Source organism: Halichoerus grypus, chromosome 10, assembly GCF_964656455.1.
Source record: "Halichoerus grypus chromosome 10, mHalGry1.hap1.1, whole genome shotgun sequence".
Lineage (NCBI taxonomy): Eukaryota > Metazoa > Chordata > Mammalia > Carnivora > Phocidae > Halichoerus > Halichoerus grypus.
Genome location: NC_135721.1, coordinates 105,937,099 through 105,952,632, shown reverse-complemented (window position 1 = coordinate 105,952,632; position 15,534 = coordinate 105,937,099). Strand labels below are relative to the sequence as shown.

Below are 15,534 nucleotides of genomic sequence, written 5' to 3'. Positions count from 1 at the left end.
TTTAAACACAATGCTTATTCTTGGCTGTGGTAGGAGTCTGGTTTACCTCTAGTCTAGTGAACTAGCCATCACCCATGGGTACTCTATGAGCAGCTGCTGTTTTCCTGTCCTTGACAACTAAGCTCATCTGCATGGAACAGAAGGTTCAAGTGCATGCTCATTGCATTTAATTTCCCAAAGAACATGCAACTGATACATCACCTGGTCTATGCAGTATTAAGCAGGCAATGCCATGTAATATAATCTAAGGCCTTTCCTTTCCTTGACTTCTACATCTCAGCTGTAAAATACAATGTATAATCCCTAATCTTTATAATTCTGAAAACTTATTTTCTGTTCAAAATTCCTAAGAAAATCTCTTGTGAGATGTACCAATGGAAGAGTTATAGGCATAACTAAAGATTATGCAGAAACACTTCAAAAACTCTTGCTTTTTTACAAAAAACTTCTTTTTAAATTTTACTTGCAGGGAAAAGAAATGAAATGATGCCTTATTAGCACTCCTGGCAAGGCAGCCCTAATGAAAGAATAGATGAATGGAGATCTGTAACCAAATATAAATCTGTACACAGAAATATCCAGTAAAGTACTCAATTTGAGGAAAAGTAGTATTATTTCAATTATTTCCCACTGCTCATTCAGGCTGTTAGATTTTGTAAAAGTGAAGTAAATACCTAAAGAGCTTTCAAGAATAGGGACAAGCCGCCTCGGAGGCTTGCCAGTGAGTTAGTACCATATTCTTCATTTGGCTTCCAGGACCCCCTAGCCCTCCACCTCCTTCCTACCTCACCTGCTTCTCTCTTTCCTCTGTTGGAACTATATCTTTCCCTCGAAATGTTAGAGTGCTCAGGTTTTTGATCCTCAAAGCACGTCTCTGGCACACCCTCCCTAGGTGATCTCAATTCCTCCCCTCCTTTCAAATACCATCTACAGGTATGATCCTCAAATGTACATCTCCAGCTCGGCTCTACTTGGTTTTCTACTGAACATCTTGAACTTCAACTTTGTTCCAGATGTGCTCTTCCTTCAGTCTTCTCCACCTTCTTTCTTTCCATCAAATGCTACAGCCAATCTATCAGGAAATCCTTTTGGATATTCCAGCCAAATGCAATATCTCAAATCCAGTCCCTCAGCACTGCTGCTACCAGTCCGAGCCACCATAGCCTCCATGCGGGACTACTGCATTAACCTCTTTTCTTGCTTGTACTTCCAACCTCCTACAGAAAAGCTTTCATGTAGCAGTCAAAGCAATCCTTTTAGAATATAAGCCATATCATGTCACTCCCTTGCTCAAAACCTTCCAGTAGGTTCCTTCCTATCATACTAAGATCCAAATTCCTTGTCATGGCCAATCAGACCCCCATGGTGTAGTTCCTAGCGGCCTCTCCAGCTCTGTTTCTCTTGAGTACCTCACTGGCTGTCACATGGTTCCTCAAATCAGCCGAGTCCACCCCTGCCTGCACATGCTGCTTGCTCTGCCTGGACTGTTCCTCCCTACAGCTTCTTGGAATTCACTCCCTCAATCTGTCAAGGCATCTAGTCGAACAGTCCTTCCCTGGACATCCTATTGAAAATAGTGGCTCCCACCATTTTCTACATTTTTATCCTGCTTTCTTCTTCTTCATAGTCCTTATGGCCACCAGACAGTGTTTTCCATTTTACTCTTGTTACTATTTCTCTCCTTCACTAAAATATAAGCTCAATGGAGAGCCAGGTCTTTATCTTCCTTACTCGCTTGTATCATTTATCTCTATCACTGCTATCTAGAACAAGACCTGGTACATGGTAGAAATGCAAACGTTTGTTGAATAAGTACATTATTCTTAAACCCTTTTAAAAGATTAATTGACAGCATTATAATTTGAAATAAAGTATAAAATAAAATAGTATAATCTGAAGTGAAATATTCTTTAGGCCACTCAGTTGTGTGTGTGGAATTTTGTCTCATAATTTTTATTTATGAATTACAGTTTTTAAATTTTTATTATTTAAAAGACTTCTAGAACTTATACTTTAAAAATTATTCTAATACATAAAACAATCATTTTTCCTTTTTTGGACTTTGTTTCTTCACTATTCCTAAAAAATACTGGACCAAAGACTTTTTTTCCTTCTTTTTTGATAAAAGTTCAAATATATATAGTTTACATTTGCATAATTAGTATGAGTCAATGATAAATTTGTTTTTAAAATATTTCATTATAATAAATTTCTCTCTACATTATCAAAAAAAGCACTCAATCCATTAACAATGGAAAAAATAGCTGTAAATCTACATTTTAGACGGAAAGACTGTATTCAGTTAGCCTCTAGATCTGTGAATCCATCACAAAGCTAATTGTTTAATTCTTTTCATTCAAATCGTGCTGTGAACTCACGGCAGGTATACCAAATGACTAAAATGTGAATAGGCCAGCTGCATTTCTAAGAAACTCATCATAAAATGTGCTTGGTGCTCACTAATTAGCAAGGCTTACACCTGATTTCGTTGGACTCGAACTACTAGAAGACAAAAACAAGTTTACAGCAAAAATATAATTGCCATCACTTGATGTCCAAACAGAATAACTCACTCTAACAGCCCAAACCACAAACTAATAAGTATAATTGTCCTTCTCTAAATAGCAGATGGGCAGAAGTGGCTTTGATTCAAATGATTAGAAAGGCGGAAGCTTGAGGACTAATGGCTTTAACCGAAATCTCTCTCCAAGGGTTTGTCAACACATCCATCTTAACAGACACCATCCATTTTGTTGTCCAAGTAATTGGTAATGCATTACTTTGTGTTTTTGCACTCACAGTTATTACAGAAAAGTAATAGGTACACCTCCATGCCTTCTTTTTTCTCTTGTAAAAGGATACAGTAGATAGAAATTGAATGTAGACAGGAAAAAATTAACAAAGTTTCAAAACAGTCAAGTTTGAAATTTGAATCATAAAAGCCCAACTTTTCTTCTCATTTTATATATAATACACAGTTATTTTTTTAAAAGATTTTATTTATTTATTTGTCAGAGAGAGAGAGCATGCACAAGCAGGGAGAGGGGCAGGCAGAGGGAAAAGCAGGCTCCCCGCTGAGCAAGGAGCCTGATACAGGACTCAATCCCAGGACCCTGGGATCATGACCTGAGCTGAAGGCAGACACTTAACCAGCTGAGCCACCCAGTCATCCCTACACAGTACACAGTTATTTTAAAACTACAAATACAAATTGTATCTTTTCTGAATTTAAAAGTTTCCTTTATTTTCCTCTTTCTTTTGAAAAATTACATCATTAACAGCTAATAAATGTAGATGGAACAGCAGAATTAGAAATTCACCATTCTGGAAACCACTATGAAATATTTGATTCAGGTAAGATCATCATGGATCTTAAATCCCCAAAATATCACCCCACAGATTATGTCCTAATCACAAATGGGGTCTTTTCTTTATAATAGAGATGTTTGTTGTCATCACCTTAACCAAGTGCTCAAACTCAACAGCATTAATGGTGATAATATGTGTCTTCTGATGGAATACAATTTAAGTCACAGGATCACCTATAAAGTACTCTTGCCATAAGCATTTAACCTGAATCAGGCTTCTAGACCAAAATTCAAGTTACAAGAATAAATTAAATGTTACCATAAAGAAACACCTAGCCAAAACCCTGGCCTGTTCTCTTCAGAGTGTCAATGTCATGAAAAATATGGGGGGACTATCTTCTAGGTCGAGGGAAACTAAAAAGATGTAACTACTAAATTCAGTTGGTGAACCTTGATTAGATCCTGGTTCAAAAAACTGTAAAAAACATGGGAAATAATTAGAAAGATTTTAATATGCTGAAGTATTGATGGGTAAGTATAATGGGGTCTATGACTGATTTTCAAATGATTCAGCAAATTAATAATAACAATATAAATATATATATACATATATATGTAAACACAAATATACATAGACATTCCCAGATATGCTAAAATGTTATCTGTTGATTCTAGGTGGTCAGTTCATGGGTACTCAATATCCTAGTCTTTCAACTTTTCTATATGCTTGAAAAAACTCAAAATAAAAAGTAACAAACTTTTGCATTTAATGTTCAACATGTACAGTACCTGGTTCTTGAATGACATCTACTTTTCCCACACTGATCTGAAGTATTTCACCATTCTTTGCAAATGTCTCCCATTCTGAATCAGTCTGCTGGCAGGATGGACACCAAGGAGCGTAACTGTAAAAGAAAAATAGCTAGTCAATATAAACATATGAAAAAAAATCTATAAAACAAACTAGAAAAATAGAGCATTTAAATTTAAAAAATAAATTCTTAACTAAAGGGAAAAACAAAAGCAAGCTTTTCCAAAGTTGCTTGATATAGAAAAACAGAAGCATATTCCCCCCTCCTAGAATTTAATGTATGAATATCACTTCCCTGGGGAAAAAATAGCTAAAGTTTAAGAAGATTTTCACAAATTATTGTAATATATAAAGTATCTTATTTCAGTGTTATTCTTACAATGGACCCAAATTTTACTATTTACCAGATAGCTTTTGATTTTTGAGGGTGAAAAGGCTTTGAGTGTCCCACTAAAGGTGGATAATTTTCACAAGGGTGCCTTTAAACTAGCCAAACTAGTTTCAGATTCATCAAAGTGAGATCTGATGGGTAGAGACCAGAAGATGTATTGCTATTGGGTCCCCCAAAATGCAAGTCATTTCCAAAGATATGTGGTAGTTCTGACCCATTTGAAGGAAGTAGAAGCTACAGACTAAGCCTGCTCCACAGACACTTTCTTAAGTAGAAGAGGGGTTAGAAATAAATAGTTGGGCCTTCAACCAGAACTCTGCTGTTTTAGATTGTTTTTTTCATTCAATAAACATGATCTAAGCACCATGCTAAAAACTGAGGCTACCCCTGTGAACAAGACAGACATGGTGCCTCCTTCCTCCTTGTGGCTTCTATCATCTACAGATGAAAAGAGGTAAGCCCAGGGGGTAATGACAATCCATGTGGCAAATGCCATGACTGAGAATGTGGAACAGATGCTATAGGACACTCAGAAGCTGGATGATCTCAGAAGGGCCCACAGAGAAAGGAGCATCTGTGCTAAGATCTAAAGTAAGAGTAACAGCCAGAGAGGGTCAAGGAATGTTCTAACCCAAGCAGAGAGAACAGGAAGTGTGAAGACAAAGTATTGACAGGACAGGATGAAAACATCATTCACAGCCTTTAAAAATGTTGTATAAGGAGTTAGGACTTTATTCCAAGCTCCATGACTGATACCTTAAAAAAAGTAAGAATCATGATCAGATTTACATTTTTGGAAAAGTCATCTGGCAGCTCTGCGGAAAATGGATCAGGGAAGGATAAGACGGAAGCAAACTGGAAGGCTGTACTGTCCTCCTGGCAGTACGCTAATGGCCTCACTTTGCCTCCCATGATGCTAGAAAACATCATAAATGGGCCATAAAGCTTTAATGTGCTCCAGGATTTCACATGCAGATGTTAAAACAGGAATCCAGAGAAAACTGCTGTTTAGAAAGTATAGTGGATTGAACAGCATCTCTTAAAGAGTCTTAACCCCTCATACCTGTGCATATGATCTTATTTGGAATAAGGGTCTTTACACATATAATTAAAGTAAGGATCTTGATGTGAGATTATCCTGGATTTAGAGTAAGTTCTCATAAAAGAAAGAAGAGCAAAGTGTGACACAGAGACACAGGAGGAAGGCCATGTGAAGATGCAGTCAGAGATGGGTGGTCTGTAGCTACAGGCCAAAGAATGCCAAGAACTGCTGGAAAGGCACGGAACAGACACTCTCCTAGAGCCTCCAGAGAGAGTCAACTTTGCCAACATGGTGATTTGGGAAGTTGGGTCTCCAGAATTGTGAGAGAATAAATTGCCACTGTTTTAAGCTACTAAGTTTGTGGTAATTTGCAGTAGTCCAAGGAAACTAATGCAGAAAGGAAGATATTATTTGAAATTGGGAGGAACTGAGATCAAATATGCCTTACGGAGACTTAAAGAGTTGGTAGAGCTATGCTTAACATAAAATACTGTGAACAAACAATAACATACACTGGAAATCGATTTTAAAATACTAACATAGGACACAATTAAAAGGAAAATTAACATTTACAGAACAATGTCACAAAAATACATGAATACAAATGAAGAGACATTCTGTTTTGCTTAATAATACCCAGAAGAAAAAAATCAGTAAATAAAATTAATTAATCAATGCTCACAAAATAGGACAGGATACTCCGGAAAAAAAACATCACCAGACACTTTGAATAATATTTCGGGATGCCATCAACTAGACATGATATTTTAAAAATCTGCTTAAATCTGTTTAAATTATATTTTAACAAAACCCTCAACTTAAGTCAAAATGCTGAGGGAATAAATGCAATAGATACTTTTAAAAGACTTGGTATCACTGAATGGTGTATGTACAATGGGTGAATTTTATAGTATGTAAATTATGCCACCCAGGGGTAGAGGGCAGGAGACATGGATGAACCGAGATTGGCAATATGTTGATACAACTACTGAATCTGGATGATGGATGATGGGAGTTCATTATACTACTATTTTTGTTTATGTTTGAAATTTTCCTAATAAATAGTTTTTGTTTGTTTTTTTTTTATTGAGGTATAACTGACATATAACATTACATAAGTTTTAGGTACAACATAATGATCAAATATATTTTTCTTAAAGATTTGATTAAATGGAAAGAGCCAACAAGTTCTGGATGGGCAGGCTCAGCATTGTGAAAATGTTAATTCCCCCCAATTTATTTTCCATTCCTGAATTATTTTTATAAAATGTGGCATCTATTATTTCTACATTAAGAGAAGAAAGGGGTGAGGGGAAAAAGAGGTAGGAAAGAATGTCTGCCAAAAGAATAAAACAAACACACACAGGAAAAAATGTCTTAGGAAAGGAAATAAAGGGGAAAAATGTTAAATGATCAAATTCTATAAAAAGATTTAGGCTCAAAGGTGCTGTCAGGTCATCATTTACGAACCTTTTATCTTGACCTAAGCAGAAGCATGTGTGTAAGTGCCATGTAACACTCAAGGCAATGATGCATACAAACCAACTTTCCTGAAAAACAACAATAACAAACATTTCTGAAATAGGGCAATATTTTGATCTTTCACATTATGAAAGGGTATGGGGGGTTAAAAAGTCAACATGATGGGGAGGTTGCATGTACTTTGAGACAAGTATTGAGATTGGGCACAGCCCAGGAGAGAAAGGATACCCAAAGCAAGGCATGCATTTCTCTCTCCAGCCAGGCCCCAGAAGCAGCCAGACTTAAGCACATTTGTTCATCCTAAGGATTGTTCATCCATCTCTAAAAGGGTCTAGTATAGCCAATTCCAAGATAATTCTAAAAAAAGTCATTAATCTTCTCATTACAGCTCACTGTCCAATCCCTGAGACACCAGAGACATGGACCAGAGAACAGGGACCAGGAACAATCTGCTGACATCTTTGACCATGGCTGATTTAAACACATGTATCTCTACATTTCCAGGGCAAAGTATATCCCTGGTACAGTAAGTGCTCAATAAATATGTGCTGAATAAGTAAATGAACAAACTTTAAAGAAAATTATAGTCTTTGAGAAATTCATTTTTTACATATTTTAAAAATATCCATATGGCAGATGATACTGGGACAAGCAGTTGTTTGGTAAACTTTAGGGAAAAAGAGAACATTTTATTATTTAGTACGTCAATGGGCATTTCAGTGTATTAGATAAGAGTTCTGCCAAAGAACTCAACAAGACCAACCACAAATTAACCATGTGACTTTGGGCAGGTTAGTAATCGCTCCATGCCTCAGCTTCCTCAACTGCAAAATGGGACTAACAGCAGCTACCTTAGAAGGTTATTGGGAGATTAGATGACTTATATAAAGCAGGCACATATTAAGAACAATACCAATTACATTTGTAATATACTGCAAGCAGTATATTTCCAAGACACTTTTATGATGCGTTAGAGCTCATCTGAACCTTACAACATCACTGTCAAACAGACAAGGCAGGTTTAAAGGACCTTGCTTAAGGTCACCTAAGACCACACAGAACAAGAACCCAGATGGAGGTATTCATGTGATAAAACTTCCAAGGAAAATAAGACCCAACATTGAGAGAGAGAACCACAGAAGGAAGAAATTACCAAATATAAGGAAGAAATCTTGCAGTACAATTAAACAAATTCTAGATCCTTTTTGCTTTGTTTCCCTAGGCCTGTGCCTTTGCATTTAACTCAAAGACATATTTACTACATCAGTAATTATTAAATCATGCAAATTTCATCTTTTATTTTTTAAAATCCCAGTCCCTAATCTCTAGACAGGCCATTATATAAATTGGGATTTTGGTGATACTGATCTCAAGATATAAAAATGCCATTGAGGTCACTTTAGATATTCCATTTTTTTTATGTAGCTGCCACCCAGTGGAGACTATGAATGCTATTATTTCTGAGATTTATTCAGAGCTATTTGTGTTGGGAGTGCACAAACATCATTCACTAACTTAGTGTGTTCTTTTGGTGGTAGAAATAAGTCAGCTCTGAGTCTCTGGTGTGGGAAATGGTCCACTGTTGTTTCAGTTTTTTAAATTATTAGTATTCTTTTGGACCTAAACGACTGTGATTTAGACAGTAATTTAGAACCTACTAAAGGAAAATACCTTCAGGGGCTAAAGGAATACAAATAAGGAAACTCATGACTTTCATGTACTCATGCACACTCTGTCTCTCTCTCTCTCTCTGTGTATGTATGTAGATATAAATATAATTTTTATGCACATATGCATGACAAAAATCAGCAGAAAGGACTGAATATGATCTTCATTTATATTATTTAAGACTAGTTCATAATGTCAGTCTTCTAAGAACTATAAAAGAGTTGACCTGCCATAACTTTGTCTTTTACATTCAAATTAATCCTTCTTTCATTTAAGAGCCTCCAAGAGGAATTAGAAGCTTTATAGTCTTGGAAACTATACAATAGTATCTTTTCTATTTAAACTTTTCCCAGGCATCAGTGGTATATAAAGTTAGTAAGCTTCAAAAAGACATTTGAAATACATTCCAGGTAGCTAAAACACTGTTAAATTACATCAACTTGGATATCAGTCCAATGTTTTTAACCACTTCTGGGAAACAAAATTCAAAAGCATGTTTTTGTCATCCATGTCCATATTTATGCATATATTATACTTAGTTTCTGCTATATGCAAGGTGGTTGAAAGCCCTTGATTACTTTGCATAAACCAACTGAATTTGGTATGAGATTTCATTAAGTGTACAAGAAAGGAGTTACTTAAAAACATTTCCTAGAAATAAAATTTTACTAAAAATACATTTTTATTCCCCAATAATGGACAATTTTTCTTCTTCTATCTTGGCTCAAATTTCATACACTCTCTTCAGGAGAGAGTGCGCACTCCTGTATTCTCTTTTCTTATCCTTGCAGAACAGAGATGGACAATGACTGATACGGTCAATTTTCACTTAGAACTTACTTTGACCAAAGTGCTCAAAAGAATATGTGACAATGAAGATGAAAGAGGTATCATCTTTCTATGACTTAATACATGAAACTAAATCAAAATGTCAACAGATGATCTCCATCAAGTGCTATTCCTCTCTCTGGAAAATATGGAAAAACTCTTAATGATCCAAGAGTTGGAAGGCTTATGTTTGATTTTATTTCTTTAGAAGATCATTTCTAGGACATTTTGTCATAAAATGTAGAGGAAAAATAAAACTTGACAACTCCACAAAAACCATGATACCTGCTAGAGAAAATGGAATTCACTACTTTCTTTAGAATGAAAACTCCATGGAGGCAGGGACCTCCACTGTACTGCCCTTGTACTGTACAGAACATTGTACAGAACAGAGCCTGGCAGGTCCCAGGCCACAGTAAATATTTATTACATTAATGAACAAATGGGAGATGACAGTGACTATCCTTAGTACCTACGAAAATATATACAGATAGATGTTTCCTTCAGTGATGTACATGAGGAAGCTCTTCATTAAAGGAACACCTTCAGTGATGTACATGAGGAAGCTCTTCATTAAAGGAACAACTAGTCTATTAGTCATTCATTCACTTAGTCAAAGTATTTATTGAACACTTAGTACTTGTTATCAAGGCTCTGGAGATAAATAGAAAGAAGAAAGACTTTCGTCCTCTACTGAAAAGCTGATTGTCTAGAAGAGGAATTAGACAAAAACCTAGTGTAGAAGCATAAAAAATTAATTTATAATTACAAGTTGTGATAAGGGCCATGACAGATACAAACAAGACCAAGTGAGAATTTTCCTGGGTGGTTTGTGTGCATAGAAGACAGAGCACCTGTTTGAGTGGTGAAGAGTGTCAGGAATGAGGATATAGCAATAATGCTCTTCATTTGGAGATTCTACAGATGATAAAACTATGGGTGGGCTTCTGAATCCCACAGGCTTCAAAGAAAAGGCTTTCTTTCAGGTGGCTCATGGTGCTAGCTAGCTGACAGCCTAAGCCTGAATAAACCAGGCTCCCCCACTACCCAGCTATTCTAGGCTTGCATCAGGAACTGCAAAGCTCAGGCCTGCATTCTAGTTCTGGCCTTGCCTAAAGCTTTAACCTTTTCCAGTTTTAATCTCCTCTAGGAAATGAGAATGAGAATGAAAGTTCTGTACCTGATTGCTGGGATGATCAAATAAGAGAGCATTGATGAATAAGAGGACATGTGATGTAAACAATGTAACGGTTTACTGTGACTGAGATGATGAGGATCATGGAGGTGATGTGGATAGCCCTTGTGGAAACAGTCTGAAATCATATACTTATATATAGTTCACTTATGAGCTATTTTTTGTATGTTTTTAAATACCCATAACAGTACCCAGGGCAGTGGTTTTCAATCAGAGACATCTGGAAATATGCATAAGAGATGGAGATTGCTAAATTTTTTTGGTGTCACATGAATGCTAGAATGTAATTGGCAGGGGCAGCAATACTTAAGGTTCAGCAATGGGCAGGCCATCCCCACATATCAAAGAACTGTCCAAACCAAGATGACAATAGTGCCTGATGAGAACCACTGCTGAGTGCCTGAAAGAGAAGCATTCAGTAAACATTTGCTAAATAAATGAGTGCTATGTCTGCTACTTATTTCCTTCAGAGCACAGGAGACTGACAGTCCCTAGAAAGCAAAGAATGTAGCTCGTTCATTTTCATCTTCCCAGATCCCTAACTCTAAACTTGAAACATATTAAGCATTTAATGACTACCTCTTAAACATTCAATCAGCACATCAAGATAATCTATTAAACTGCAAAAAAAATGATATTTGACAGGGACAAGCTAAGGCGATGATGTTGAAGATGTTCTCTTCAGGAATAAGAAGGATTTGGGGGGAAAAAAATTACTAAAACTTAGAGGTCCTAGGGAAATAAATGAGACTTCCCTCTATCACTGTGACTGTTTTCAATTTTGAAACATGATTGTCCCAAGAACAAAGTCAGAAAAGGTAGTGTTTTATAAAGATCTATACGCTTTACAAAGGTAAATTAACCTAAAGACATACTTTGTCTCTGGATATCAGTTTAAAAGTAGGCAGGTCAAAATTAAGCAGCTTGGATAGCTACTTTTTTCTCTGGGGAAAAAAAAACACCAGAAAAGTGTATAGAATGCATGCTGTTGTTTGTCAAAAGAACAAAAGTAGTATTCTCAAGGACTGATACAATGGGAACCAAAAAAGTTTAAAATAGCAAAAGGTTACAAAGTAACGGAATGAAGGCTAGTACAAAACAATGGAAATAGAGAAAAGAAAACATCAGAAGATATTTTAAAGATTATATAATCTTTTCTAACCCTGAGAAAGGGGAAACTTTTCATCAGAGGTTAAGATGAGAAAAGCACAGCAAGCCAATTTTAGAGACATGGCAGAAATGGGCATAAAATTATAAAACAATGTACAAAAGCAAACAAGAAGAGAAAAACTGAATATACAATGAGCATTAATGAAAATGTAAATAGTAATGGGATAATTTTTCAGATTTTAAAAAAGGTTCAGAATTGAAATGGTGAATTACTACAAATATATTTTTAACTGATATTTCTCCTTAACAGAGAAGTGCTTTTTTTAAAACTGAAAATTCAGGGGCACCTCGTGGCTCAGTTGGTTGAATGACTGACTCTTGGTTTGGGCTCAGGTCATGATCTCAGGGTGCTGAGATAGAGCCAGGAATTGGGCTCCACACTCAGTGGGGAGTCTGCTCAAATATTCTCTCCCTCTTCCCCTCCCCCACATGCACACCCTCTCTCCCTCTCTCTCTCTAAAATAAATAAATAAATCTTTTTAAAAAACTGAAAATTCAATTGCAAGTTGCCAAAATAATTGACTGTTTTAAAGACAAAGAAAATATAACAAATTAGGTTTTACAATAGGAGCAGAAAACACTGCTAGGTCCTTAAAAATAAGTTAAATTATCAATCCCAATATGACCAGGAATTGTATTGTAGGAGCTTTGTATGAAGTGGGATATGAAAGAAAAAATTCCCTGAAGAGAAGCTGCATATAAGCAAATGAACAAATAAAGAACTGTCATTCAAAGTAATGTCAAAATTTTAATACTATCAGAAAGCCTCCTAAGTTGCTTCTGTAGGACAGTTAAATGCATCATCTGTGGACCCCTAACAATCTGTTTATTATGATCAGTTCACTTGAAAAAGGGGTTGACATGGTAGTATTAACACATTTGGCTTTTCTCTGTTATATACACCAAGAAAAAAATCTGATAAATTATTGGCTATTTGAGTTAATTCTTAGAAATTTATAGGCCTATCCTGGTAGAGAATACAATGAACTTTATATTTTTTAAGTGTTGGGTTTCTGTCAAAGGGAGGAGACGGAGTATTACAGAAAGACAAGAGCCACAATATTTCTTCAGGACTTCGGTTCTGGTATACAGAAGAAAGTTGGATATAAGGGTTTAAATCTTCTTTCCTTTATAGCCTCCCTTCACATTGAACTCTTCTGAAGTGGACTCGATGAAAAGGGAACTTCTACTAAAATGATCTCAAGGGCAGCTTACTTCTGGGTTACAAATCTCATCTTGTATCACAGCCCAAACATATTCCATGCAATGGACGCATGGCAAGTTTAAAGCAATTGGTTACCACGTCTGGGCTTGTACATTTATGAAGAGTATAATTTGAACAGTCGACATGTCCAAACACAGGAATTGTTGGCTGTTGCTGTTTATGAGCTTAATGTGGCTTACGCTCACCTTTAGTTTGCTTAGTTCTTTTACTTAAAAAAAAAAAAAAAGCTATTCCAAAAAGGAGCTATAAAGGTGTTGAGGCCTTTCTGCTTTGACCTTCATCATGTACATACGCAAAGTCAGATTTATTCTGAAAATTGACATCTAGAAAGCTCCATTGTGTAAGCACCTATTTTAAAAAAGAACTTTCCGTAGTACTAGCTGACAAAATGCAGTCTAAAATTCTTACAATTATTACAAACATGACAGTCTTGAATAAGTCTCCACTTACTTAAAAGTTTCTCTCTTAAATGGAAAATGACCTCCTCATCATCATCCAAAGTGGTTAAGCAGTTTAATAAGTCTTTCATGTCTACAGATTTCTTTAATCATTTCATTGGCTCATTATGATACCAAAGGCATTTTACCTAGAGGTCTAAAAAATCCCCTTCTTTGTGACCAAAAGGTATATGCATGTTTGAAGGGGTAATGGTTTTCTGAACAATGTAATCTGCTAAGGGAGCTGTAACTTTTGGCCCTGATCTCTCAAGTGACGTTTTCACTCCATAGGCATCTGTTTGCAATCTAAACTGAAAGAATCAAAATTTGGTCTTGGACAAAGAAAGGGAAGATCCAATTCTGTGTGTCTGTGTCCTCAAGGTAAGATTAATCAGCAAATAGTAGTGATCAAGTATGTATATTACCTGAAACTACAGTCTAAAGAGATAAGGTCTCAGTGATCATTTCTCCAGAGGTTCTTCATTTTCCCCGGGCAAGCCCACCATGATGGTCTCTGAAGCCTGTTCAGACATCTGCCCATTGTCTACCTCAAGGCTTTTTTCCAAATGATCACTTTCTTCCTAGAAGTTATTTTAAGCTACTTCCCTGTTCCTAACTCAAAATTATATTGTTCCCATCTCCTTCAAGCAAAGGCACTATGCACAATTACCTTCTGTTGTTCAAAAGGGGCAATCTAGGAATGTCCTTTTCTTTATTACACTAGCACAACTAAGATATCTACCCAGAAATCTCTACCTCTAAAAATGATAACAAATATCAACATTTGTTTGAAATCTTGTTCTAAAACTTCAAAAACACTCCCATCTTCTTGTTTTATTTTTCACAATGACATCCCGGGGTCTTTAAAATGAAAACCAAACTACTTTGCACAAACTGGTCTGCCCTTCACCGTGCTGAAATTATTCATTCAACAAATACCTTGCCTAGCCCGTGCTACGTATTTGTACTATACGTAAATGTCATTCAATGGCAGCCCTTCTCTACGTACACGCCTATATCAAAAGCACGCGATTTTTTCACAGATTTTCTCCATTTACCCCTCCTTCCCTTGGTAAGCTGCTCACCCCATGCCTAAAACTCTTTCCCCCAAATCAGGGGGCTAACAAGGCAGGGGGATGGGGTGGGGGGGGTGGAGAGCGATGCTCGGCACCCGCAGCTGTCACCGCGGAGGGCCTGGCGCGCATGCGCAGCGTGAGCAGCCCGGCCCCGGCGCCGCAGGTCGCCCAGCGAGCAGTGGTCGAGCTCGACGGGCAGTGCAGGATCCACAGACGCCCGCGCGGCTCTGGGAGGGCGGCGCCCACAAGGGCAGTGTGGCGTGCGGGGCGGGCGGGCACACTCACAATTTCAGCATCCACTCGCCCTCCATCACCAGCGTCCAGTTGGAGGCGGTCATGGGCCGCACCCAGCTCCGCTCCTCCGGTAGCGCGGCCTGCTCGGGGCCGCCCTCCGTCGCCGTCGCGACTCGGGCGGCCAGGAGCGCCGTCAGCAGCGGACCCCAGTGCCCGCCCGCCATGTTGGGGCGCGGAGGGAGGCTCCTCGGCAGGGGGTGTGGGGACAGGAAGCGGCGGGCCCGGGGCCTCGCTAGCCCGCCAGCCCAGGCCTTCCCAGGTAGTCGGAGGTGGTGCCGGGCAGCCCCGCCTCCGCCCGGCCGCACGAACTGTACCAGCTTCGGAAGCGGGCAAGCCAGCGCCGCCTCTTATCCGCCTGGGCCCGCTGAGGCCACGCCCCCTCCCGCCTCGCCTTGCAGTTGCCCGGGGTGTCGGTTGCCTGGGCAACGCCCGCCCTTTCTTTCTGACGCCCTTCCTCCCCTTCCCCCTTCCCGAAAATAAACAGATGACCCAATGTTGCTTAAGTTAGAACTGGCACCTCGTGTGCCCAGGCTCCAATACGGGGGTTGGCGCGCGTGGGGATTTCTAAAGAGAAACACGGCCACTAATTTAAAAATTCATCCCCTAT

The 15,534-nt window shown here is 38.1% G+C and overlaps 1 protein-coding gene across 1 annotated transcript in view; it reads right to left on the bottom strand.

Moving 5' to 3' along the window:
- The window catches only part of TMX4 (thioredoxin related transmembrane protein 4), a 45,709-nt gene extending 30,420 nt beyond the window's left edge, over positions 1-15,289 (bottom strand). The window contains exons 1-2 of the mRNA XM_036122368.2: positions 14,919-15,289; positions 4,098-4,213 (exon numbers count right to left, since the gene is read on the bottom strand). Coding sequence (XP_035978261.1) covers positions 4,098-4,213; positions 14,919-15,091 — 289 coding nt within the window. The 5' untranslated portion in view covers positions 15,092-15,289. The remainder of the gene's footprint in view (positions 1-4,097; positions 4,214-14,918) is intronic.
- Positions 15,290-15,534: the final 245 nt, after the last annotated feature.